The 26,182-nt window shown below is 40.9% G+C and overlaps 1 protein-coding gene across 2 annotated transcripts in view; it reads left to right on the top strand.

Annotated features, from left to right (window-relative positions):
• GAREM1 (GRB2 associated regulator of MAPK1 subtype 1) overlaps positions 1-26,182 on the top strand; it is a 103,338-nt gene that overhangs the window by 53,759 nt on the left and 23,397 nt on the right. The window contains exon 3 of one of the 2 annotated variants that reach the window (XM_082044826.1): positions 22,317-22,447. The exons of the other annotated variant lie outside the window; for it this stretch is intronic. Coding sequence (XP_081900952.1) covers positions 22,317-22,447 — 131 coding nt within the window. The remainder of the gene's footprint in view (positions 1-22,316; positions 22,448-26,182) is intronic. 2 annotated transcript variants of the gene reach the window in all.

The raw sequence follows: 26,182 nt of genomic DNA on the forward strand, positions 1-26,182 counted from the left end.
CCGTAAGCTGTAACCCAAAAGAAATAATTCATTGCAATCCTCTGGCTTGCGCTATCAAAGAGATAAGACTTAGCTGATTACATTGGCTCCTTCTGGCTTCATAATTTATTTTGCAAAATGGCGGAGGGGTTAAATGAGAGATTAGCAGCTCTCATGGGAGTGGAAGGAGGGTTTTCCCATGACTGCTGTTTTGTAATCTCTCTCTGAAAGTGTCTTATTCAGTCTCTGTGCCTGATCTTTTTAGGTCAGTAATATTTCTATCAATTTTGATGTCAGAAGAGCATCTTTTAGATTCTTTTCTTCTCCTAGCAGGGAGGGGACTGTTCAGTTACCATCAAGGGAATTCCTCTCAAGTCTTGATTTTAATTTTTTTACTTCAGTAACTGCTTCATTTGTTATTTTGTCTAACTTCACAGTTTCTGGAGTCACATAATTACTGACACAAGTTTCTTTCATTCTTAGTAAAGAAAAGCTAGAAAATGCTATACAGATGTATCCTGAAGGCTGCAAAAAATAAGGAAAATGTGGAAGTAAGCAGTTGGTGCTGTGGATAGTTTTCATATTAAATAGATAATGTATTTATTTTGGGGTAGAGGAGGCTTGGCTTGCATTTCCAGTATTTTGTTAACCCTTTATAGATACTAAGAGTTATGAAACTATACACTTCATGTTGAGGGAAATGGCAACAACATGCTATATAAAGGGAAGTAGGTGATGTCAAAGATGGATGATCACTGACTTCAAAATTATCTTGGTGGCAAGCTAATTTAGTCATTAAGAGCTCTCTGCAAATTTTAGCGTATCTAGAATTGGTTAGAAACAGCAAAAAGTCACTGGCATAGTTGGGGGCTGTAGCCTAGGGTATATGAGGAAAGCTAGAGGAAATTTGGCTTGTTCGGCCTAGAGAAGAAGAAACATGGGGGTGGCCAGTTTTCCACCAGCCAGACCAGGTCTGACTCTTCTTGAAGGTACACAATGGAAGGGTAACGTACACAATGTCCAACAGGGAAAAGTCTACTTAAATGTAAGGAAAAGCTTTGTCATGATTGTGGTTAACCTTGGAAGGGATTGCCTACAAGTGCCATGAAGTCTCCATCCTTGGACACCTTCAAACTCTGATGGAATGGGGTGCTGGGATCCACCTTTCAGCTTAGTCTGGCTTTGAGCAGGAGATTGGACTTTATGACTTCCAGAGGTCCCTTTCAAATTAAATCATATGATTCATTAAGGACATTACAGATTTGTCTTGTAAGGGTAGAAATCCCTTCTCTTTATTTCCTGCTTATTACTAAAAGCTGAATCTGTAGTGCTGAAATGTTAGTTTAAAATGGGTAGTTTTATTCTGACATTTATCGTGTTTAATGAGATGCTGTTAAATGCTGGGCAGCAAGACAAGGAAAGGACTGAACCTGTCTTTATTACCTATAGTACACTGGTTCTCTGCCTTCTGAATTATAGTATGAAATTTGGAGCTGATGTTCAGATTAACTTTTTTCTTCCTTTCTGCTGGGAGCTGGGGATGTGTGTGGGAGGTTGGTTTGTTTTCCTCCTCCCTTTTCTTCCTTGTATCTCTCCAAAATAGTTCTTTCTGAACTTTACAAATATTGCCAGGAGAAAATTTGGCATATGTGTACAATTTAACTGTTCACTTGTTCCTAATCAATGAGAGTATGACTTCAAAAATACCAAAAATGTTGTCATTTTGCAGTTTGTTTAAGGTTTGTTTTGTATCTAATTTGTGACTAATTGGCTATAGCATATGGTAACACTATTTTGAAATAAGATGCCTTGATTTTTTTTTTTTTTTTTTCATTTTTGTTGATTTAAAGGAGTTTTTTTGCTTAGCTTTTGGTGTGTTTTCTGGACACTTCTGTAAGGGCAGGTCTTGAGTTCATAGCTGAGGTTCACTTAACAGATGGCCTTCCTTGGCTAACTTGCTTGTTCTCCTCCCCCTCTCTCCCCTTCTCTTGAGTGAGAAGGTCTCAGTGCTCGTGGCTGCTAACTTGTGAAAACTGGATCCTACTGGTTTAAGTCCTTATGCATCCAAGTTGGGAACATTCATGCTCATCTGAGCGGTTGTGCTGATGCACGTAGTTTTCTTACTTCTTCAACTCCCTTGTTTTCTTCCTGTCAGAAAACTTTCCTCAGCTTTCCAGGTTGCCACTTAGGCTAGTCAAACATCCACACAATTTTTCAAGATGTGATCAGGTAGGAGAAGAAACCACATGCTGCATCCTGGGAGTTCTTAAGGATAAGTAGCCTTTTGCCCATTTTTTAAAAATCTGCCCTCAAAATATCTGTGCACTTGAACATTCTTGTAGTGACTCTGGTATAATCCGTAAAAGGCAGGTTAGTCGTACATTCTCTTCGGGGCGAGTGCATGAATTGCCAGTGCTGTACTTGGACAAATTCAGGTTCAGAAACCTAAAGCTGACAAGCACCACTTTAAGATGACAAACTCCTTAAAGGATACTTCAGCGTTCTGTTCTGGAGGAGTTCGCAGGACGTGCTTGCTTTAGCAGCCTCGAACAGCTCCTTGCTGCCTCACACCTGCTTCTCCCTCCAACGTCCAGCTTTGCAGCAAGCGGCAAAAATCTGACATCCTGAACTTTCTTATTGAGCAATAAATTCTGTCCTGCTTAGTGGAGTATGAACAGAGATCTGCTGATCATGGTTTTCTTTGCCTGAAAATAAGGGGGCTTTTCTGTTTCTTGTAAAATACTTGAAAGCAGTGTTTAGTGAGCAAACAATCTAACTACTAAATCCTTTACCAGACTGAAGTGCTCTGAACTATTTAATATTAACCAAACCATTTTATGAAAAGTGCTATCTCAAAACAAACTCAAATACAGCTTTACCCAGGAAAGATGTGGAAACGCATTCGTTTTTTTTTTCTTGTTCAGCTGGAAACAAATGTTCTGTTCTCATACCATGTGAAACTGGAATAGATTCAGGTCAGTCAATGCATATTCATTCCTTGAGACTCCTTGACAGTTTTAACTACAGTCACTTCCCTCTCCAGCCCACTCCTTTCACTTCTAACTATGAGAATGGGAATCCCTTTGTCTTTCGGGAATTGTGCTTGCATGTCTCTGAGCTCTGATGGATAAAAATCTGTTAAAACTTTGCCTAAGTGGAGCACATTTAGTATGTGAATTGTATTCTTGGGTCTTGTGATATAAAAAATACCAGCATTCACCAAAAATGGCTTTTGGTGGGAATTTTTTTTCCTGGGTTGTTGTAGGCACTTTTAGACTTTTTTTTATATTAATAAATTTGTTATGGGAAATATTAATCTGGGTGAATCATGGTAGATCAACAATCCTTCCTTGGGTATGATCTAAAATGTCACTGATATAGCCTGAAACCTTTTCCCTAGTCAAATGCAGCTATCCACTAGTCTGCAGGGGCTGCTAGTTAGTCATGTGCAAGCAGACACGTAATGCCTTCCTCTCCGACCTTCACCGAACATCTGATTGGAAATCTGTTCAGTACATTAGTAACTGTCTCTTTTCCTGAAAAGCCAAGGAATAACCCATAGGGTCTGTTTGTATAAACTACGAGGTGCGGAAAATATTTACATAAAAGTTTTTAGTAGTCCTTAAGTCGGGATGTGGTATTACACTCAAAGGAGATTAAAATCAGTTATTTGCTTTATTCTTTTCAAAATTGTGCTTCTCTCGCCTGTGTACGATATGAGGGTTCCAGTAGCAGCGTAAGAGTTGAGAAGGCCGTATTGTACTGCACAAAATGAGGGCTGTTCTCCAAACCTCTGTTCCCTGCTACACAGGGTCCATCTATACTGAAGGAAAAAGAATAAGTAACAACAGATTAGTTGTGCAGGGAAGCACAAAACACATTGCCTGTATGGAAGATTTAGGCCTCTTCTCAACATCGAATTCATCTGCTGCTGAAAAGGTCTCCCCTCCCCCAGAGTGTCAAATCAACACCTTTTCTTTTTTCTTTTCCACCTTAATAATGTCTGTTACAGAGGTTTAATGTGCTGGAGGTGGTTGAATATTTTTCTTATTAAAATGTGTGTTTTGAATAGTTACCAGGTCAGCAAACTGGCTAAATAAAAAGGAGGAGGATTTAGCAGAGTCCGAGCCAGCCATTTACAAATAAATCTCTTGGGGTCTCTAATCACCAGCAAATACAGCCATCACTTGGATTTGAAGGGAGATTAAGGATTATGAATATTTTATAAATGTATTTTTAACTTCAGTACCGTTATACGAAAGTGAAGGATTCAGTGCTACTTTTTCACTCTTCCTTACCTCCTGCAGCAATCTGGAATGATTTAGTTGGATAAACTGAAAAACGTTAAGTGTTTCTGCTCTGTCCATACCCAGTGCATGAAAGAGCTGTCAGTGGTTTGGCCAGTAATGCATTGGCACAGAAGTACAGAAATTTTGGTATCACAAAATAGGGCTGTGGAAAGAAAGGTTTTGCCTGGTAAACTTTTAATTCATGCAAATCATGGGTGAATATTTTCACCTTTCATGTCTCTTTATCTTAAAACAAGTCTGAGTACTTGTGCCCTGATTCCCACTGAGGAGAGGTTGGTCTCCATGGGATGATGCGAGTCCTGGACACATCACTCCTGGCTTGCTCTTGTGTCTGGTAGGGAAACATCCCTTGCTGTGGTTTGTCATCAACCTTCACAGGGATTTCAAATGTGAGGGTTGAGTCTATGTAAGAAGAATTAAGTGTCTGGATACAAGGTGATGATGGACCTGCCTTCTCCTATTGTACATGTGTTTTTGCCTCTTCCAAACTTCTGGGTAGCCTGGTCCTGGCAGTGAGTAACTTGGCAGGAACGCTGTGAAACTCTGTCACAGAAATGCCCTGTGGGAGCACAAGCAACATCCTTAACTTCCACAGTGCATTACACCTTTTCCTCTATTTCCCGCTTTGCCATTGGCACCAGTTGCCTGAACTGTTTTGCTCTGCCAGGTAGATTTAATTCGGTCACAAAGCAGTGGCAGGGCAAAAAGCAAGGGGAGGTGGAAAGGATGGATGACTCCTATTTCTCCAAAACAAAATGTTAGAAATATTAAAAATAAAATCCCAAAACTATCTGTAAATGTTAATGAAATTTAGCTGGGCTAAAGGCGTTAAGGTTTGCCCACAGATGCCATCTGGATATCTGTCAGCACAATGTTTGTTCTTTGTATTATTCTTTCAGTCTTCTGTAAACAATTTCAATGGCTTCTGGACTTCCCCTTGATATACAAATACATCTTCAGCGCTGATCTTCCCTTTGATTCTCTGTTATCAGTTCTGATGCCAAATGAAAACAAAACTCCCTTCTGTGTAATAGCTTAACTGCGTCTCTGCTCCCATGGGACTAGTCCTGACAGGGTAGGAAACACAGCCCCAGCCCTCCCTCTGCCACCAGCCTTCGGGAGAGTTTGTTGTCAAGTCAGAAGTGAGCAGAAAGTCAAGGCAGAGACCTGATCCTTGAAAACTCTCTCCAATGCGTCAGCTATGGCACCCCCAGCAAGGAGAAAAAGCAGGGCAGAGGATGAACTGCAGCTCTGCCCCTTGTACTGCTTTGTGTGGAGCCTTTGAACCCTTGCCCTGAGGGGAGCCGGGGTGCCCCTGCAAGGCAAGGGGCTCCTAACAATGTACCCCTTGTGCTGGCTGCCTTCTCCCAGCGCTGCTGCGGCGTGCGGGCTTGTCCTGTTAATTGCCTGGTGAGAAGGAACCCCCTTCTGGTGTAAGAATGATTTCCCACTCTTGGTGATGGATGAAGCTGGAATAAAGCAGTTTAATTTTTAGAAAACCGTTGACCCTGAAAGGATTGAGCTATTATTTTAATTACTGTAATGAGCAAACACTACTTGGCAATCATTAAAAGAACGTATATACACAGCTCCAGATCCTGTTGGCTGATGTGTATTGATGAAACTTTTCTTGAACCAGAGGGGTGCGTGTTAATTTTTTTCTGCTAAATTGATGGCAGCATGGGCAAGACATTTTGCTATTGCTTTGTATTGCATTTCTGTCACCAGGAAATTTGTAGTCAAATACAAGCTATTAGTAGAAGTGTGGGTCAACATTGTGAGTGAACATTCATAATGATCTCTTCATAGCAGTTTGAGATCAGAGTTGGCAGAATTAATTTTCAGCTATACCATTTCCTTGGGAATGTTGACCTGTTGAAACTACTGCAGGATGACGTTGAGCTTAATCTGAAGGGTTCTGTTTGTTAGTTTTGAATTTGAAGGCTTTTCAGATTCACAATGGAAATAGAAAAGAAAATTGTACCATTCAATAACTGGCAATTTAAAACTTCAGCCTATAACATGTGTATTTTCATGCATTTTTAGGGGTTAAATCCCTACTTATATGGTTCTACTTAGTATAGATGTCATTCAGCTGACAGGAGCTGGAGCACTGTGCATTGCACAGATCCTCATGGTGGGCAGGTTTCTAAAGCTCATTATGCTTCACGTTGCTCAGTGACAGCAGGTGGCAGATGATGAAGATGGCAGATGAGCTCACCCAGCAGCAGCATTGTGTCATTTCTTTGTCTGCACATTGGACACGTGCAGTTTTCTCAAGGAGACAGCCAAATCTAGTGAGATAGCACTACAGTGTCAGAGGAATTATTTAATGAGGAATGAGATCCTAAGACATTGTGGACCTGGAGAAAGAAACTGAAAAAAAATTAGGAAATATTTTTTGGGGGAAGGAAATTCTTATTATTCTTGCATTGCCCTATTGCCTTCACCTGCAAAGAAAGAGCTGTCATATTCTATCCTTTTTACTATTTAAAGGTTGAACTCTGCTATAAGGCTCGGTCAGATGACCCCACATTTGGGTTTTTTCCCCTCACTTCTTTCCTTCAACACTGTTCGAGTTTGGCCATGGAGGTGGAATCAGATTTCATAAGGGAAATGAAAACCTTATTTTCAGACAGATGTTGCATATCAAAAGCAGAAACATGTTAGAAAGCTTGATCTGATGAGCTCTACATATGGCTTAATTTTTCAGTAGAAAGTGTAATTAAATTGTCTGGCTTTCCTATATTAGCCCATAGTGCTTCATGCTATAATCTTGCACTAAGATCTAAGGGTGTGGTTTTAATATTTCTGGTATATGTAAGCTGCTAATATTGTATCTTTTCTGTTGTGAAGGACTGGTATCTCTCTGAATGTATTGACTAATTAATCTTCCTTTTTCACTGATCATTAGAGTCCTGTGCTAAATGGTCACAGAAAAGCTCATCCTCTATTATTACTATGGGGAGAATGCTTTTTAACTTTCATTTCTCTCAATATTAATGCTATATGTAAAGCTTTTTTTTAATGGTAGAAGAAAAAAAAACTCATTTTGAGTAGCATAGATTTCTTTGCTGTACATTTCATTCATTTACTATGAAATTTGGGTCGTAGTGATTCACAGCTCTTCTTCCTAGAGGTGAGTCACAGAAGATATTTTTAGCATACTCCTTTGCTTGCTTTTCCTTTCTTTAGAGGGAAATAATTCTGAGCGAGGGAGTCAGAGAGCAGGGAGGAACTGGCACACATGACGTTTGCCAGACAAGAAGTAAGTAAAATGTAAAGGGCCATGCTAAACCTTCAGCTCTGCATGAAGATGTGCACAGGCTTCGCAGACCAGCTGTCTGACATGGCCTTAGACTTTCCCTTAGGAACCCTGGAAGGCAGGGTCTGTACACACAGCGCCATGGACATGTAAGATCACAGTGTGTCCTGGCTTGCCTGATCAACAGTAGCTGGGAAGCAACATCAGCCCAGCATGTGATAGCAACCAAGATTGCCAGGAGTCCCTGGAAGATGTCTTGCGCTGTGGAGAATGAAACCTGGGGCTGCCGTATGTGTCTTACTGCTGTCAGGTGTGATGGTTCAAGGAAGCAGATGTATGTGACCTTTGTATCCCTTCATTCTGCTCAGATGCACCACTAGCCTTCTCTACTGCGCAATACGAAACTTTTGCATGTTGCTGATGTTTGTCGCATCATAGTGTTTGGTTGTCATAAGCTTTGTTTAATGTGAATCAAATGGAAAGTGTGGTTTTCTGACTCCCGTCCAGGAAAGACTTTGGGTCACATGCCATACAGCTTTCAGAGAGCTGGCTCAGCTGAGTCCTCCTGGAGCTGGTAACTGGTCAGCGATGAGGAGCCAATAGCAGGCAGGAGTGCAATGCCAGGGTATGGCGAAGGGTAGAATAATAGAATAATTTTGGTTGGAAGAGACCCTCAGGATCATCAAGTCCAACCATAACCTAATTCTAGCAGTAAACCATGTCCCTAAGAACCTCGTCTATATGTCTTCTAAACACCTTCAGGGATGGTGACTCAACCACTTCCCTGGGCAGCCTGTTCCACTGCTTCACAACCCTTTCTGTGGAGAAGTTTTTCCTAATGTCGAATCTGAACCTCCCATGGCACAACTGGAGGCCATCTCCTCTTGTCCTGTCCTTTGTTACTGGGGAGAAGAGACTGACCCCCTCCATGCTACAACCTCCTTTCAGGTAGTTGCAGACAGCGATAAGGTCTCCTCTCAGCCTCCTTTTCTCCAGGCTGAACAGCCCCAGTTCCCTCAGCCGCTCCTCATCAGACTTGTGCTCCAGACTCCTCACCAGCTTTGTTGCCCTTCTCCGAACTCTCTCCAGCACCTCACTGCTGTAGTGAGGGGCCCAAAACTGAGCACAATATTCAAGGTGGGGCCTCAGCAGCAGCTAGTACAGTGGGATGGGTAACATGTAGGTAACATGTTAAGTAACTTCTATAGGTATTTAGGCTCCCAGCCACTTGGACAATTCAGACTGCAGAGTGGCTGGGGAAGCAGAATGTGTACAGGGGAAAGATGAGGACCCTGGCATTGCCCACTTTGACATCTCTCAGTCAGAGAGCCCAGCCCCCAGCAGATAAAATGACACAGATTTACTGTAAACCAGATCATGTCTGGCTTGGCTTAGCTGCTTACAGTCTTTCCAGTGATTTAACTAAATATGTTTTATACTAATTTAGTTAAGCAGACAGTGAAACTGTGTACTCAGCATGTCGTGTTGGCCAAGTTTACTGGTTGCAAAGACCCTCGCATTCAGTGGCAGGGTTTTGGTGGGATGGACACTCAGTCCCCTCAAGGCAACTGAGCATGGTAGAATGAGGTGGCAGACTGAAGGGATGAGACAAGTGTTGGGGTGTTTCCTTGGAGCAGGTGACCCTTCTGCAAGTGACCTTGGGCAGCAAGACAATGGCTGTGCCACTGTATGTCTGTGGAGGCTGGTGTGTGGGAGGCTGTGTGTGATGTTGGGTTTTGCTCTTGCTGGGAACGCAGTAACGCAGTTGAAAAAGGAAGCAAAGGACTCTTTTAGGAAATTACTGCTTCAAGGAGTGCAATTCATGTCATTTCAAAGGCGAGGTTTCTTAGATGTGTCTTTGCCTTTCTGCTCCTTATGTTCAGAAATCTCAACTTCATTTACCTGAAAGGAACATCAAGCTTTTGGAAAAACTATTTCAATGCTTTGTCATAACTCCAACAAAGACTGATCTTTTTATGGTTTTTGGGTTTGAGTTGCTTTTAGCTTGGGATGTCCCAGTTTTTCTGGTCTCTAAGCATCATCCATCTTTTTTTCTTAAATATCTACAGTGATCTATTCTAGGTGTCTGAAACCCTAATATCCTTTTTTTTTCCATCCATGGCATCTTCACAGCTTCAAATTTATGTGCTAACACAAAGTTCTCAGTATTGATTTAGTTTCATTTTTCAAGGAATAACTTCTTTTGAACCAAAAATATTAATGGAACATTTGCAGCAGCTAATGTTAGCTTGTATACTTAGAAGTCAGTATGTAATAACATATCTCATGATAATCTAGCAGCCGGGCAAGTCCATGTGCATTCAGAGGCAAATAGGCAGCCAGCCACTCTGATAATTACCACTTCGCAGCCCTTTCTGTGAAAGGCTACAAAATGGAATTGGTGCAAAAACGGCTTTCAACTGGAGGTGCCCTAAACCAATATTAGCAAGAAGGTTTCACTAGAAACACATATAGGATAAAATATTCAATAGCATTTCAGAAAGCATTATCAAGGCATAGTACAACTCTTTAAATCATGAATTATCATTTACATGGAGAAAACAAAATCCCCTAAGTGGTCTTCTAAAAACACTTTTGAAATTAAACTTCCCCATGTGTAGTCTGTAGCATTTATTTTCTGTCGAGGTCTTTTAAGCTAGGCTGCCTCTACTAACTGGTTTGTTTTGGCTCTCAGCAAGCTGGCAGACATCTTATGAGAGGGGAAAAGTTGCCTGGGAATTCTTTTTCTTTACACCTTTTGGATTCAGCTATGATAATTTGAACTGCCAGAGAGAGGTTTAGATGGTACTCACCTTGTTTAAGGTAATGAAACAAAATATGTGTGAGGGAATGCATTCAAGAGAACTGAGGCAGATACATATCTTGCTTAGATCTGAATTTTAGATTTATCATCTTTGTTTCCTTCTTGAGTAGCAGTGAAAATTAAATTAAATGGCAGTGCTGAACCAGTGTACTCTTACCCAGCATCGCTGTTTACCCACCTTTTCAGCTCATCTGTTTTCCTTTTGGGTAACACTTTTAGGACATGCTGTGAACATACACCAAAATGCTCATTCTTAAAAGCTGCCTTCCTTCGTCTCAAGCTGTTATTGAGAGCTCTGTCTGCTTCGGAGATAAATCGCACAACACTGAATCAATGTCCTCCTGTACTGGGAGCCAGACAAACGATTGTGACAGAAACTCTGTCGCATTCATACAGAGTGAGAGAAGAAGAGCTGGCTCACCTCATGCAGAATACGGGTAGCAAAACATCCTCTGCTTCTCACCTGAGAAATATAAACGTGGCTGTTGATCCTAAACCAAAAAATTAGAAATGTTTGCTTACTGCAAGTTACTTTGCATGCTTGACAGATATTCCAGTGTTATGGATGATAATTTTTGGATCGTGTATTTTTCAGATCATGTTTGTTGGGGTTTTTTTGTCTTTACACTTGTTTTAATTATCTTTAATATAGTTTTAGCTGTAGCATAAATGTACTTAACACTGAATAATCTCCTTGACAGGAGACTTCAGCTGAATAAACCAGATCTATTGTGTAATTAAGGAGTTTCTTTGGAAATTGGCTTCATTTCAGTTTTAAATATGTTGTCTAATTTGTTCCAGAAGTAAAGTGAACTTGTTTTTTCAGAACTTGCTCATGATTGCTGGTGGTCAGAGACATAATAAATTGAGTTCCTTCCTAATTTAAACACTTTGTAAGTATGTAAGCTAAGCTACAGTCTGCACCAGGCATTGGCAATACAAAGCGATGGTACTGTTCCAAAGAAAATTGTCTTTTTTAATCACATAGAAGAACAGCAACGCCTCCTTCCCAGTGCTGATACACAAATGTTGGGAACTATTTGAGCAACAGGTTTTCCAGTAATTTGAGTGTAATATTTCAGTAGACTTAAGTTTAGGGAGAGAGGAGGAGGAAAAAAATACAGGCTCTGCTAGAGATTGTAAACCACATGTATATTCAGCAAGCAAATGAGCTACGAGCTTTGAAACAATAAGCTGCTCTATAATGCACAGACGGTCTTTCAGGCTACCAAGCCCAAGCTCTGAAGTCTCTCTGCACATTGATAAAAATGTCTAACTCTGAATGAAATACGTTTTTTCTGTCTCATGTAAAGCCCTGTAAGCTACTGAGAACTGACTGAGCTGCTGACTCAGCCATTGTTCCTGGTTTTTACATCTCCTCCCATACAGTTAATTAAAAAACCTGTTCCTGAACAGGAAACAAAAGCACTTTTTATGCAGAATTGATCTATGTACATTTTCAAGATTTCTGCTCCGTGAATGCACTTTTTCTTCAGCTTTGTTTCTTGTAGCACAAGTGCCTGTCAGAGGCAGTACTGTGGACACAACTGTCCTTCTCGGCTGGAATATTTTACTACACACCGTCCTACACTTGTGCCACGGCCCGTTGAGCATGGGATGAGGTCAGAACCTGAAAAGCACAAAAGGCTTGTCAGCGAGCAAGAAAACGATGAATGAAGTTAAAGTCAGGTCATAGAAATGGAGATACTCGTGTGGGAGTAGCAGGAGGAAAGAGATATCTCAGCAAAAGAGCAGAAAGCATAAAGGGTGTTGGGTTCACGGTTGAAGAAACTGTCTTTGCACTGTGGCAGAAGCACTAAGAGCTTGAGTTTTGGTGAGTGTTGACTTCGAAGCTTTTGCAAAATAAATAAATAAAAGCTGCTACTCAGTAAAGCGAAGTTAACCATTAAGCTCAGCAGTTGCTGCTGTTATTTTAGCAAAAGCTTCAACTTGGCAAGAAATAAAGAATTTGCATGAAGTTGTTTGGAAAAGCCACTTTCGTTCTGTCAAATTTAATTTTTAAGAGATGGCTACCAAATTCAAAAAGTGTCCGGTATAAATCCACAAGTCACTTGTAGTTAGAATCTCTGAAGAATCTCTGAAATTCATGTTATGACCAAAAATATGTTTCTACACATCTTAACTTCCTCCCTATAATTGCAACTCTCCAATTTTTTAATCAACAAAGGGAAGTAATGCAATTCAGAGCACGCCTGACACAGAGGTTGGGACCTGTTAGTTTCTAAATTGCAGGAATTTACTTTCTTCGATGCAGTTGAAATTTGCTTCCATAAAATGACTGACCTCTTTCCAAGCTCAGTTGTTCCTCTGAGAATGAAGCCTCTTTAATCTGACAGTGTAAGATTTCTGTGTTGCCACTGGTGGATGGGATTTCTTTTTTGAATGCTCTCCATTTTTTATCTTAACCTCAAATAAATGTCATCATTCACTTGTGTCCACTGGTGATGAGGAGATACACTGAACTACTCTCTGTAAGTACAGTCCATGTTTAAAATGCTTTTTATCAGAGCAAAAATCCTCTTTACCTTTTTGAAGAAATTTAGGCAATGAAAGTAGAAGAATCTGTTCAACTAGAGCTGCACTAACATGAGTCCTGGAATATTTCTGCACTTAGAAACTACTCCAGTTTCTTTCGTTGACACTTCAGTTGCACAAGAAACTAAAGCTCACTATTTAGAAACCAAAATTAGGAGAGCGAAATGGAAGAAAGGTTTCTTCCCGTGTGGATCTCCCGTGAGAAGGCTTCCGCTGAAGGGGAGGATGGAGTTGGGTTTCAATACTTATTTGCTTCTTGGAATCGGGCAGATTATGATCTACAGCTGCACCGCTGCTGGTGGGGGCATCAGCCCAAGCAGAACAAACTTGTGTTAACTGTGTTTTCTTAACATAAATGTTGTTTACTAATGATCAGAAATTTTGTTCTGATAAAAGATAGGATTTTGCTCTTTCCGCATTGAAGAGGAAATCTTGCAGACTTATAATTTCTACTGAGGTGAGGGAATCCATGGTGTAAAGGCAGAATTTTTTTTGATGCAACTGTGATATAAAATCCCAGCACACTTGGTTAACCTTTAACAGGTATTCTAATATGGCGTGTTTGAGCCTGCTTGAAACTAGTGATATTAATTTCAAATGTTAACCAGGAGTTCATTCTGTTACTCTCATCTCAACTTTCTTCTGTGCTTTAATTAAATGTTAATCTATTGTAGACAACCCTGTTCTTCTAATGAATAACTTGGGATGAGTGTATACTGATGATTTGGGAGGAGATCACCTAGTTAAGAGTAGGCCCAAAGGCAGATTAGGTTTGTGCTGCCTCTTAATTTTAGATGTACATAATGTCTTTCACTGAAATGGGAAAATCTACCTGGGCAGAACAATGTAAGGATGCTGTTAAGGGACTTGTCTGCCATCCAGTGCAGGGTTTGATCTTTGACTTGCATTGACATATTTAAGCTGAGTCTCCACATCTTACGGCAGCTTTTTAGCCCTGAATCAGTATTAAAGTATAAATTAAAGCAGTGTATCTGCCTAGTAAGACAAGTGTCTCAAAGTACAGTAAGAACTGTAACCATGTACTTTCTCACCTTTGATTCTATGTCATTTTCCAGCTGTTCATGAAGAGGACAGAAGTTCTCGATAGAGGTTTCTGTTAAGTCAGGGATAACTTGGTTTTGCCTTCTTACGAAATCTTCCCCTCTGGTGGCAGGCTGTTCCACCAGATGTTCTCCTAAGGATCCTGGTTGCTGCTGTAGGAGACCAGAGCCATAAGCTTTTAGTGACTCTTACCATTTTCATAACTGAGGTCTAAGTGGGCCTCCACTCCAGTGCCAAAGGCACGGTGCTAGTAGTCACGTAAGAAAAGCTTTTGTCGTTGGGGAGCTGCTGTTAAACATAGTCATCTCAGCACTGTTTCATGCAAGCCCAGGGCTGGTTTAGTTGGGCATTCTGTAACTTTTCTCCTCCTCTTTTTTTAATCCTGCCATCTGGATAAGCTCTGTTACTCACCAGGAGAGCATGCCATCTTCATGTGCATGTCTTTATACTCTTACTGTTCAACAGAAAACTACCAACAGCTTTTGTTAATAGTAATTAGGATAGTCAAATGGTGCAGTAGTCATCAGACTCCTCTGCATGGTCACTTTAGCATGTGAACTAGCACACAGCCTATGGAATATTCTTGGTGTCTGTTGGCAGTGCATGGGAAAGGAATAAATGATGTTCATTACAAGTTAGATTGATGATAACCCAGTGAATAAGTTAAATCTAGTTAACTTACAGTCCAGACACTCAAACATGTGACCCCGTAAAATGAAACGTTTCATTGTGGCAGTCTGGTTATTTGTGATGATAATAACTTATGAAACAAAGGTTAGAGGTTAGGCTTGTTTTCCCTGTCTGTCTTTGTACATCATCTGCAACCTAAAATTCCCTCTCATGCAAAATCTGTGAGTTAAATCTACTTTAAGCTATCATCAGTCACTATTTTTCTTTGTTATGCTGCCAATAGAATCAGATATTTTTGTTATGCTGCTTAAGAGTCATGAAGGTAAGATAAGAGAAACAGGCTGTACCATCCCCTTTGCTTTGCCAGGGCAGGATTAGAGGTTTTGATTAGCAAGCATTGCGTTGCTGTGTGGGAAACATGGTTGGGTTCCTTTCCTTGATCTCTGGAACGGTGTCTGTGGGTCCGCGCAGGTGATGGATGTGTCAGCGTGCTGGTGCTGTGCTTCAACATGTCTCACCAGCCTGTCAGGCCTGACTCATTCTTCCTTGGTTGAATGGATATCTGTACCACAGACATAACACAGAGAGGAATAAAGGCGTTGGAGGCTTTCAAATCTTCATAATACTTCTGAGAAGTAAAGCTATTCATTCTGAAGGGCTCCTTCCCCATGAAATGTTGCACAATCGCTACTGACTGAATGTGCCTTTGTGCCGTGCCCTCTGTTTTGCAGTGCCATAAGTTTAGCTCCAGTACACTTGATGAATTCTAATTGTATTATGTTTACTTAGATATGTCTCTAGTTCATGTTTCATCTGGGTTTTCTTTAATACATTTCTAAAATTTCCTTAAGATTGGGTACAGATGGGGACACAGGAGGTCCTCTTCTTCATCCCTTTCCCACCCGTCAAGAAAAAGTACTGACAGGCAGCTCTTAAAAAACAAAGGCAGTATTTCAAAGTCTGTTTAATAGCTATTTCATGGTGATTATAATACAAGAATCAATCATAGTTTTTCCAGTCTGTGGCTCAGTCATTATCCTTTGGAAGCTGTGTATCAAAGACCCTTGTTTTGTGTTTTCCTTGCTGTATTCCCCACCCTATCATAGTCTCCTGTATGCTTTCAGCAGGCTAAAATACACAAATAAACAAGTTCTTAAAACTCAGAAAAAGTTCCTTTTTCCCTGCCCTCCCAAACCTTTTTTTATTTATAGCTCACAGATGCTGTCAGCATGGCAGATAAGGATGAACCTGAACTGTTGGTGTCTTACTGTCTTTGACTGAGGGGATGAACTTAGCATAGTGTTGCATCCATTTTAGTTTGCAGCCAGGTCCCAACCTGAGGTAAAGGTGGTAGCTCCTTCAATAGGGAACCCAGAGGTGATGGAGCAGCATCAGCACCAGGGCTGTGAGCTGTTTGTGGACTGTTTGCTCCCACTATTGAAAACAGCGTTTTCTAATTCCATTTACACTTGCAGTTTCTTTTGGCAATGCATCTTCTCTCACTGCACTGTCCTCCCTACAGGGGGGACTCTGCAGCCCTGGAGGACCTGGGCATGGGGGCATTTTTCTCTCCTCAGAGAGCTATGAACAAATCCTAGGTTTCAAACCAGCTGGAAGATGACATAAGCAAAGCAAAGCATTTATTTCCCGCTCGTTCGTTCTTCTGAGTGTATGTTAAACCTTTTCACAGTTACCTAGTGATCGGTCCAAAAAGAGCTGCAATGTTGGCTTTACACCTTGGTTCCAGTTAGTCATGTAATAGCAGTGTCAGAGAGTTGTGATGGATTCTTTTTTGTTCTCCTTTTTCTCAGGTCTACTACTGACAGCTACTACCACTGTCATGACAGCACTTCTTGCAACAACCAAATGCCGCATGTAGGTTCTGTGCAGACGTTTTGGCAAATGTCAATTTAAATAAAACCCCGATTAAAAAAAAAAAAAAAATACATGTAGGCTGAGTGACAGAAGTGTTAGGATTATGTCTTAATATATTATTTCAGAGTCTGGTTTGCTATGCTCACTCTTGACTGGCTGCCTTGTCTAAGGATTAGGTAAGGAAGAAATAGCTTTACCATATGATCTAGTTGATGGGGTGACAAGTGAGACCATAAACTGAGATTTCCTTCCATTGTCCCCCACTGAGACAAATTTATTTCTGCATCAGGCATTGAGAACTGTTGTGTACACTGTCAACGTAAGAACCAGGTATGCTGAAGTGTACTTTCCAAGTCATGCAACTACATTCTCCCTGGTATCTAGCAAGCCACCTCTCCGTGCCCCTTGTTATTACATCTTATTTATCCTTTAGGCTTATGCTCTTCAACTCTGCTCATTTCTATAAAGGATCATCTTTTTTTGGGAGGAAAACAAAGTTATTTCGTATCAGCTTTGACAGGAATGCTGAAAAATGTAGACAAAAATTGTCTTTTTCCAGAATGGTGGTATTTGGCAGGTAGAGGGCCTTTTCTTTTTGAGACAGCTCTGCTGTTCTTTTAAATACTGAAAAGCAGTCAGCAGTCAACAGATAATATGAAACATAAACCTCTGCAGTACTTTTGCTACCCTGCTGTGCTGTCTGCGCATTCTTGAGAAGCGCTGGGCTTTGCATACAGTCTCACATAGAGAGATGTGAGACTTACTAAATAATCAAAGCTGCTGAAAGACAATGCAACTCCTGCCTCCTTGGAGAAACATTTAACAGCGAACGCAATTGAGCAGATGTTTCACTGACCTTCCATGTTTCCTACTGATGACATGCAGCTACTTTTGTTTGGTTTTGTTTTTTTTTTCCTTCTCAGAATTTCTTTGTTCAAATTTTATTTTTGGTATATGATCATATACATGCTCTCATCCTTTTATATCCATAAAAACCTGACTTTTTGCTCAGTCTGTGAACCCTTGCAATAAAGGCACCCTTGGTCTAGGCGCAGTACAGACACAGTACAAAATGCATGTTTCTCTCTTGGAAGCATTCTGAACTCTTAGAAATGGTTAAACCATCTGGAGGTGAGGGGTGAGTTGCTGCAAAAAACAGGGGATCTGACATTACAGAAATAACCTGTATGAGGTGGGTTAGAGTTGTGAACCTGTGTAAGCCTGGAAGAGCCTGAGCAGTGACAAAAGCAGAAGCAGCCTGAAGTCTGGGACTGAAAGGGCTGGTTAAAGCCTCTGCTCGCAGATACTGCAGGGCCAGCTTCTGGTGAGAAGGAAGATGGACTGATCTCCCTGCTCCTACTGGGTTTTAATAAATGCCTCCAAAAACTGGAGGATAAGCCCTGTTTTAAGTCTTTCCCTGCCTTTTCATCTTTCTGGACTTACTTCCAGCAGTTGTGGATTTACTGTCTTTGCTGTAAGTACCTTCACAGGGAAATAAGAATTCATAATCTGCAGAGATAATATATACTAGTATGAAACTCTTCCAATACTGTGCCTGCCAGAGGCCAGACTGGAAGATAAAGAGATATAAAGCTTGCAGTAGTCGTTCATTACTCGCTTGCGTTTGGCTGCAAAGGAGTAACCACACCTGCTCGGTGGACCATGTAGGTATTACAGATCTTTGATCTTTCTGAACCTGCACTGATTTACTAGTGAAACATCTCATTATTCTTTTTGTGCTTGTAAGAGAGGTGGGGCTGCTTCTATTATAGTATAACTTTAGCTTTAGATTTTCTTAAAATTTTCTGTTAAATTCCTAATTAACACATATTTAAATTGTGTTGTGATTTGTTTGAGATTGCTGTAAGGTTTGTAGTCTCCCAATGAAATTTTGCCTCTTGTGCAGTGTAATAAAATTCCACTTTAACTTGCAGTCAAGCCAGACTTATGTCCATTTAATTTGTATTTCAGCCGTGCTGTCTTTTTTATGGCAGCTTGAGTAGAGACCAGGGAGAAACATAATAAGAAATAGTCTCCTTCCTCTCCATTAGTTAGTTACTTGACATCTGGCTCAAATGTGTATTGCAGGCCCCTCTTCAGGCCTTCTTTCCTTCCAATAAAAAAGTCTGCCTTTTTCAATGCAGAAATAAATTTCAAAAAAACTGTCTATAGAAATCTCGAGTTATAAGCCATCTCTTCCAAAAGAGAGGCATTTTAACATCCAACCCTGACAGCTTCCATGCACAGCATACTTCTTGATTTCGTAACAGGAGGAGATTAATGCTGCCCTTCTATTATATGCTTTGGGATCAGTGTGTACTCCTCTGTAGTCAGCCCCCTCGTGAACTGCTGCTTATTAGCAGCAGAGGCACAGACGGCTTTGTGTTTGTGTGGCTGAGCTGAAGGAAGGGGAGGATGGCACAGAGAGAGACATGGATGGTTCTGAGCATCTCTTTGTACTGAAGCTAAGCTCCAGCTGACTTTTCACTTATTTCAGAAACATGTGTAAGTCAACAATAGATAGCAGACCCTGCTCCCAGTTGCACACAGCCTAAAGCATTTTTTTTCTGTGCTGAGGAATTTGGGACTTTTTTGTGGAAGTTTGGATTGTAATGAGTAACTGGCCTTTTCTTGCCACCAGACTATCTGTTGTTAAGTACATAACAGTCACAGTAAAATAATATTATTATGCTTCCAAACAGAATAACTAGAGAACCTAGAATTAAAGACCACTGTCTCATTCAAAGTGTTGGATGAATATTTTTCGTATAAGGTTTTGTTATTCAGTGTGTTGTTTTGCTTCCTTCTTCATGTGAATTCATGCTTTGTTACTGTGCCCAACTCAATTCCCACTCCGAAGTGAGAGTTCTCAAATTCTTTCTGAACTAGCAAACTTTTATCACTGCACTATTTCACAGTTTCAAACAACTATGTAGCTTCCACACAGTATCATATTCTACTCCATTCTCTACATAAGGGGGAGTGTTAAATCAGAAGTAACCGTACTGATTTTAGATCTGAGGTTACTCAAACTTGCTGTGGGGCTTGTGTTATTTCTTTGAGAGGGAACTTAATGTATGAAATATCATTATAAACTGCAATCACAGCTTGCCTTGGATAGTAACCACAGCTGAGAATCTTGCAAATCAGACCCCTAGATCCCAAACTGGGCAATCAGGATGGCATCTAGGTGGCTGTGTTGGTAGTTGCAGAGGACAGCAGTGGTCCCTGAGGAGCAATTCAGAAGTAAGCAGGAGAGAGTGTCAGTCTCAGGTCAGCCCATGGAGAATGAACACTGTGTGCTGATATGTCATCCTTGGTGACTATCTGTGAAATACAGTCATTATGCTCTACAGTGGTAGTTTTTCTGTGCTGTCAGGTGCTCTCTGATGCAACTCATAGTCCATGCTGCTACGTGATGTTCTGACATGTCCTGACTCCATGGAGGAGGAGGAGGAGGAAGTCTGACTTCGCTCCCTCCCATTCCTGACTTTCCTTGGCAGGAAAATGGGGTGCCTGCAAGGGAAAGGACCTGCGGGGCTGGAGAATGCATCTTCTTGGTTAGGCTGTGGCTGAGAGGGAAATCCTGAAACCAGGACTTACATGACCTGTATGGCAGACTGGGGATTAAAAAGCAGGGTTCTTTCTTCATATCTTCCTGTCTGGGCATCAGTCACAACATGCTTTCCAGCTTTGGTTAACTGAGCACCTCCCTGCTTACTGTCCAGATTCCCTAAGCCCAGAGGAGCTGGCTGCCTGGCCCCTCTATTGCTTTGCATGGAAGGGTCCTTGGAGTGGATAGGGTCTTGTACTAATTTTTGCTCCAAAACTAATTACTTTTTATATGTATAGCTGCCTGGACACTTTTTAATTTGACTTCTTTTATGAACTGTAACTAGGACTTATTTTCAGAGTAGGGCTTATATTTCAAGCATCCTCAAAAATACTGAAAAATCATGTTAGGGCTTATTTTGGGGGTAGGTCTTATTTTGGGGGACACAGTGTATGTTGCTGTAATGTACTATAGGAATGGCTTCAGCAGGTCAGACCAGAGGTCCTGCTGCATCTACCCCAGTGTTGGTCTTTGAAACACTTGAATTGTCTTGGCTGAACTTCAAATCCTAGTGTGTCCTGAAGCAGACACAGAGTTGGGAAAACTCCAAGGCAACTGATTTTTGAAGTGTGGTGAATTTTTTTCAACAGTTGAAAGTTGTAGTCACGTGGTGGGAAGTACCAGCATCTTTTCTTACCCTGCTGGTAGTACTTCAAAGTTACTGTGGTCACTTTAGAAAGACAAAACGTATGGCAGGGAATAAAAGGAAGTCTTCTGCCTTCTAAGTTGATATTTAGCCTTATAACCGCAATACTCAAGCACACTGACTAGAAGAGTGTTCCTCTGTCAGCGGGGTTCTGGGCTTGGGTGATGGAACTGAGCCTCTTGGTCTCCCACCTCTCTTGGTGTGTGTGTGCACACATACACACACCTGGCAGGGTGGTGGGATGGGTCTTTCTCACGGAGCGTCAGGACTTGCTGAGCTTGCATTCGTTTCCTCCTCTGCTGCTACGTGGCCTGAAAGAGTTTAGTGTGGGTGAATTCTCTGAACATGTCACAGATGTCTCAAGTCTGAGGGGATATATAGGAGCAGCAGGGTGTTGTGCACAAAAATGCTGAAGGAGTGAGAAAGTATTTCTGTAGGTGGCTTGACATCCTGATGTACTGGATGAATTTTAATGAAGTTGAGCACTCTCGGGGAACAATAATCCACTGGCTGCATGCATTGCTAATTTTAGAATATGATTTACAGCAAATGCACTAACCATTGGTTTTACTCAGCCTTTTACTCTTTTTCTTGAGTTGTTTGTTACCTCGGGTCCTGCTGTGATATCCTCTTGCTGAGATCAGCCTTTAACTTAGTTGTAGTTAATGTTTCTAAATTTGGGAAGATCACTCCACTGATTTGAAGTCACACCAGCAGCAAATGTGTCCTTCTAGGCTTTCTTTATCTCAGTGTTTGTTAAAGAAAGCTTTTAATCTTTGTGTTCACAGCATGCAGAGGTGGTTGATGTACCTGGCTGTCCCTGGGAGGTCTGCCCGGGGCAGCTGCTACATGTTGGTTCTTGCCTTTTACAACACTTAGGATATAGCCAAGGTTTTAATGCTGCGGGGAGGTAAAGTCGGCAAGAAACACTTCTTTCTAGTGCTCTTCTGAAGGCGACCACCTTCAAAAGGGTTTTAAATGTGTATGGCTTGCTTTCTGATGTTAACTATAGGTCTCAAAGGGCTTAGTTTATGATTAAGGAAAGTTAGGTGCTCTTCCACTCTTAGGGAAGCCTAGAGGAGAAAAGGTTTTAGTCTAGTATTTTTAAATAGCTTTTTGATGATGCTAAAAACAAAACTCTTATGTTTATTATTTGGGGATTTTATAGTAGTGGGTGCGTTTTCTTTGTCTGAAACTTTTAATATTAAGGGCCAAAAAGTGCTATCTGTACAGATACTATTACACCGAATTGAGTACACAAACACAAATGCCTCCATAGTTATTTACTATTTCTAGAGAGCATGTGATAAAAAGATTTCTTTTAGTTTAACTTTGGCTCCCGCACGTTCTTTTCCTTCCAACCTGGTGAAACTGGGTGTCTTTCATGGCAGGTTCTCTCTGCAGACTTTCTGCGATCTCCCGTCTTCTCGTTTGGCTGCTAATAACCGGAAAAATTGACTGAGCAAAATGGTGAAGAAGTTGAGCCAGCAGTTGCCACAGTGACAGTTGTCCAATATAAATATCTTACAACTCTTCTGTTTATCATCTGTTTTCAGGGCAGTTTAAGCTGCTGGAACAAGACCGAGATATTAAGGAGCCAGTGCAGTATTTTAACAGTGTGGAGGAGGTGGCTAAAGCATTTCCTGAACGAGTTTACGTCATGGAGGAAATAACATTCAACGTTAAGGTAGTCCCTGAATAAATATTTATCTCTGTTTAAGTGATTAACTGTTACAACCTATATACATGGCAAGTGAGTAACGGTGCTGTGTGGGAAGTGTGATTTTTTTTTTTGAGACAAACGAACCTTTACTGTCCTGCATTCAGTGATGGTGCTCTTTGGGATAATTTTTGCAGTTTTAAATCAACATGTCCTCTAGGGCTCTCCTGTCCCTCCTGTACTTCGGGGAGCAGTCCTGATGACCCATCCAATAATTCATCTAATTAGGATGCTCCTGCCAGATTTTAAACAAGTGTTGCTTGTTGCCCCCTTTCTCCTCCCCCTCCTGCAGTATGAAATTTATTCTCTGCTAAGCAGCAGCTGCTCAAATCCCTATCCAGAAAGCCTTATTCTCAGAGAGCATGCAGGGTGAAATGATGGAGTTGCTTGTCTCAAAATTACTGCAGCTAAATAGCATTGTGAATAAAACAAAAAACAAACAAAACACACACGGAAGAAAAGACACACTTGTTCTCTGTGTGCGTGTGTGTTTGTTTGCATGTGCCTGCCTCTTGGGCTCGTGGAAGGGTCAGCAAACCCATGAGTGTACAAGGGCTTGCTGTTGCCAAACATGTTGCAGGGCAGTGGCCCGAAATGAAGAAGACAGAACTTGTTCTTCCTTTTCCTACCTGTATGTGTGACACTACACAAGGTAGGTCAGCTCTGCCAATGGAGTAGAGTGGCCTTTGAGCTCCTCTGATTTGCTTCAGTTGATTCACCACCTAAGTCTGGTAGAAGAGCATCCCAGAGCTGGGATGCAGTGGCACAGATCCCTATCTTGTACCCTACAAGATTGATACTGGTGTAAAACCAGTATAGAGTTTCCTGGTCGTATGTAATAGGGATGAGGGTTTATTATAACAACCTTTTAATGGCTTTTTCTCTTTGTTGCATTGTAAAGTTGGGGGACACCAGCTAGTCCCCAGTTATAGCTATGAAACAAGGTTACTGAAGACTGCTCTAAGTGTGAGAGCTCATCAGTTAATTAGTTTAGCAACACAGACTCATGCCTTTCAAGGCAGTAGGTTGTTATCATTTGTGTTCTCCATTAAGCTGAACTCATAAAACAGAGCCTTTCATTAATGAAGGCTACATGACAAAGCTGGAACACTTTTTTATGTTTAGGATGTAGTTGGGCAAATCAAGGCAACAAGAACATTTCATTTCTACCCAAGCAAATCAGCCTTACTTTGGGACTGCTAGCCTTATCCAGTGCTGTGCCATTATTTCTCAGTTGATCAATGATTAAATCAAGAGAGTGGCATGGTAAAATGTACAGCTTTAGTTTTATATAGAGAAAAATATTAGTCTGCAGGCTTGATTCAGTGTAAAACATCATGTCTTGAGTTTCATATGAGTGTTCTCAAAACTCTTTCTTATTTAGCAAACTGACAATTTAGCATAGCTTGCTGTTAGATATCAAATCAGTTTTTAAAAGATACTATAGTTATACTCTTTAATGTAAATAACAGTAATAATAATCCAGGTTTAACCTAGTTACACAGTTATCTTGGCAGTATTTCTCTTGGCAGTTTTTCCAGTTTCATAGAAGTCTATTCCAAGGTTATAATCTTCCAAAAAATAAATGAACTTAACAGGATTTATGAAAATGTTTAATAACCATTTACATGCAAGAGAATTATGTATGCTAAAATTTTAATATAGGGGAGATCCTGTGAAACTGATTAGAGCAAAGGGAGGTATAGTAAGTACAGATTATTTCTGTCTAATGTGGCATGCCTCTTTAAATTCAGAAGAGAGTACCATGTAGCTAATCTGATATATATATATCTATATATATATAGATAGATATGTATATATATATCTATATATATTTTTTTTTTAAATGCCTAAAATATCTGATGAATCATTTAAAATTAGGAGGAACTCTGAAGTCTGGGAATTCTTTCTTGTTCCAAATACTCCAACCTTCCATGGATAATTTTTGAAGAAAAAGCCTATAGAGTTGCGGTGTGCCACCAGGGAGTCACTGCATGGTTTTCCCTGTGCTTGTTGAGGTCTGCTGCATGTGTTGATATGCCACAGCTATGGTTCGACCTGGGGTCACTTTATTTTTACTTCATGTGTGAGTTGTTAAAAGGAAAAATAAGCCCCCTTATCCTGGGACAGGCAGGGAAGATGGATCTCCCTTCCTTCCCCGGCGGTTTTGCAGATAGGTAGGATTTTTGGGTAGTGTGCTGAGGCTGGGGGTTTAGGACCTGCCTGATATTTGAAGGAGGGCTGTAACACATGCCAGCAAGCCGAGAGGGGATTGCAAGGTGGAGAATACCAAACAAATATTTTTGTAATGACTAAAACTACTTCCAGTAATTTCTTTGGAGGTACATATGTATCAATAGTGTGCTTGTGTACCCAGTTGCTTCAGGTACCTGGTGGCCAGCGGCATCTACAGGCACTGCAATTTGGTGTGTTCTGGGGCTGACCTAATTTCACACAGCCAATAGGTCAATCTGTTCTGACTCTCTACAACTACCTGAAAGGAGGTTGTACTGAGGAGAGTGTTGGTCTCTTCTCCCAGGTAACAAGTGACAGAATAAGAGGAAATGGCCTCAAGTTGCACCAGGGGGATTCAGATTGGATATTAGGATAAATTTCCTCACAGAAAGGGTTGTCAGGCATCGGAACAGGCTGCCCAGGGAAGTGGTGGAGTCACCATCGCTGGAGGTGTTTAAAAGGCGTGTAGATGAGGTTCTTAGGGACATGGTTTAGAGGTGGACTTGACAGTGCTAGTTTAATGGTTGGACTCAATGATGTTGAAGGTCTTTTCCAACCAAAATGATTCTATGATTCTATTATTCACTGACCAGATAGGTGATAACCTTTTCTGTATTAATATTCAGCACATAATTGCAGAGAATTTTGCTTATGTATCAATGTTACACTACAAAGATGAGGAATTTTTTTGTTCTCTCTGCTAGGAAGAAAAATATTAAGGAAATCGTGCTACCCCAGGGCTCTAGCTTTTGCTGAGCCAACAGCAGCAGGTTTCTGCAGTCTGCTGCTCTGGTCCCATGCAGATGACAGGCTGTACAAACACCCAGGAAGCTATTTGCATTAAGACTTAAAAAAACCAAACCAGGAACAGAAACCTCACATCATACTGAGGGCAATTCACAAAAAGTTCTCTTAAAAAAGCAACAATATTTTCTGATAGGTTGGACATTGGACAAGCCATGAATTCCTGCACTCTGAAAACCAGCCCACTTAGTGTTGCAGGACCTTTCAAACCTTGCAGGATATTGGTTTTGTCCTGAAGATCCCACTCAGTCTCCCAGGAGAGGCTGTGAAGCTGTTCGCAGAGCTTTTCCAGGATGGAGAAGTGGATTAGTTCATTAGCCCTATAACGATTCTTTTCTTTCTTGTCAAAGATATTGTTTGGCTGGTGTGAATTTTTGATACCTGATTTGTTCATTTTTTTAATGTAATCCTCTTTTCACAATGGTTTAACTGTGTTGTCTCATACAATGTGCATTTCAGCAGAAATAAATCTATAGTGAAAACTTTGCTTTTCTTTTTTTTTTTTTTTTGACAAATGTGAATGCAGTACAGAGAAGCAAAATTGACCTCCTGATTTTACTGCAGTTCTGTTGGCTCTGATAAACTTGCCCTGAGTGTCCAAAAAGCACATTTAGAGAAGCTTGTAACCTATACTGGCATTTTTATACACTACAATAGCAACTT

The sequence above is a fragment of the Streptopelia decaocto genome (assembly GCF_964273445.1).
Source record: "Streptopelia decaocto genome assembly, chromosome: 2".
In the NCBI taxonomy this organism is placed as follows: domain Eukaryota; kingdom Metazoa; phylum Chordata; class Aves; order Columbiformes; family Columbidae; genus Streptopelia; species Streptopelia decaocto.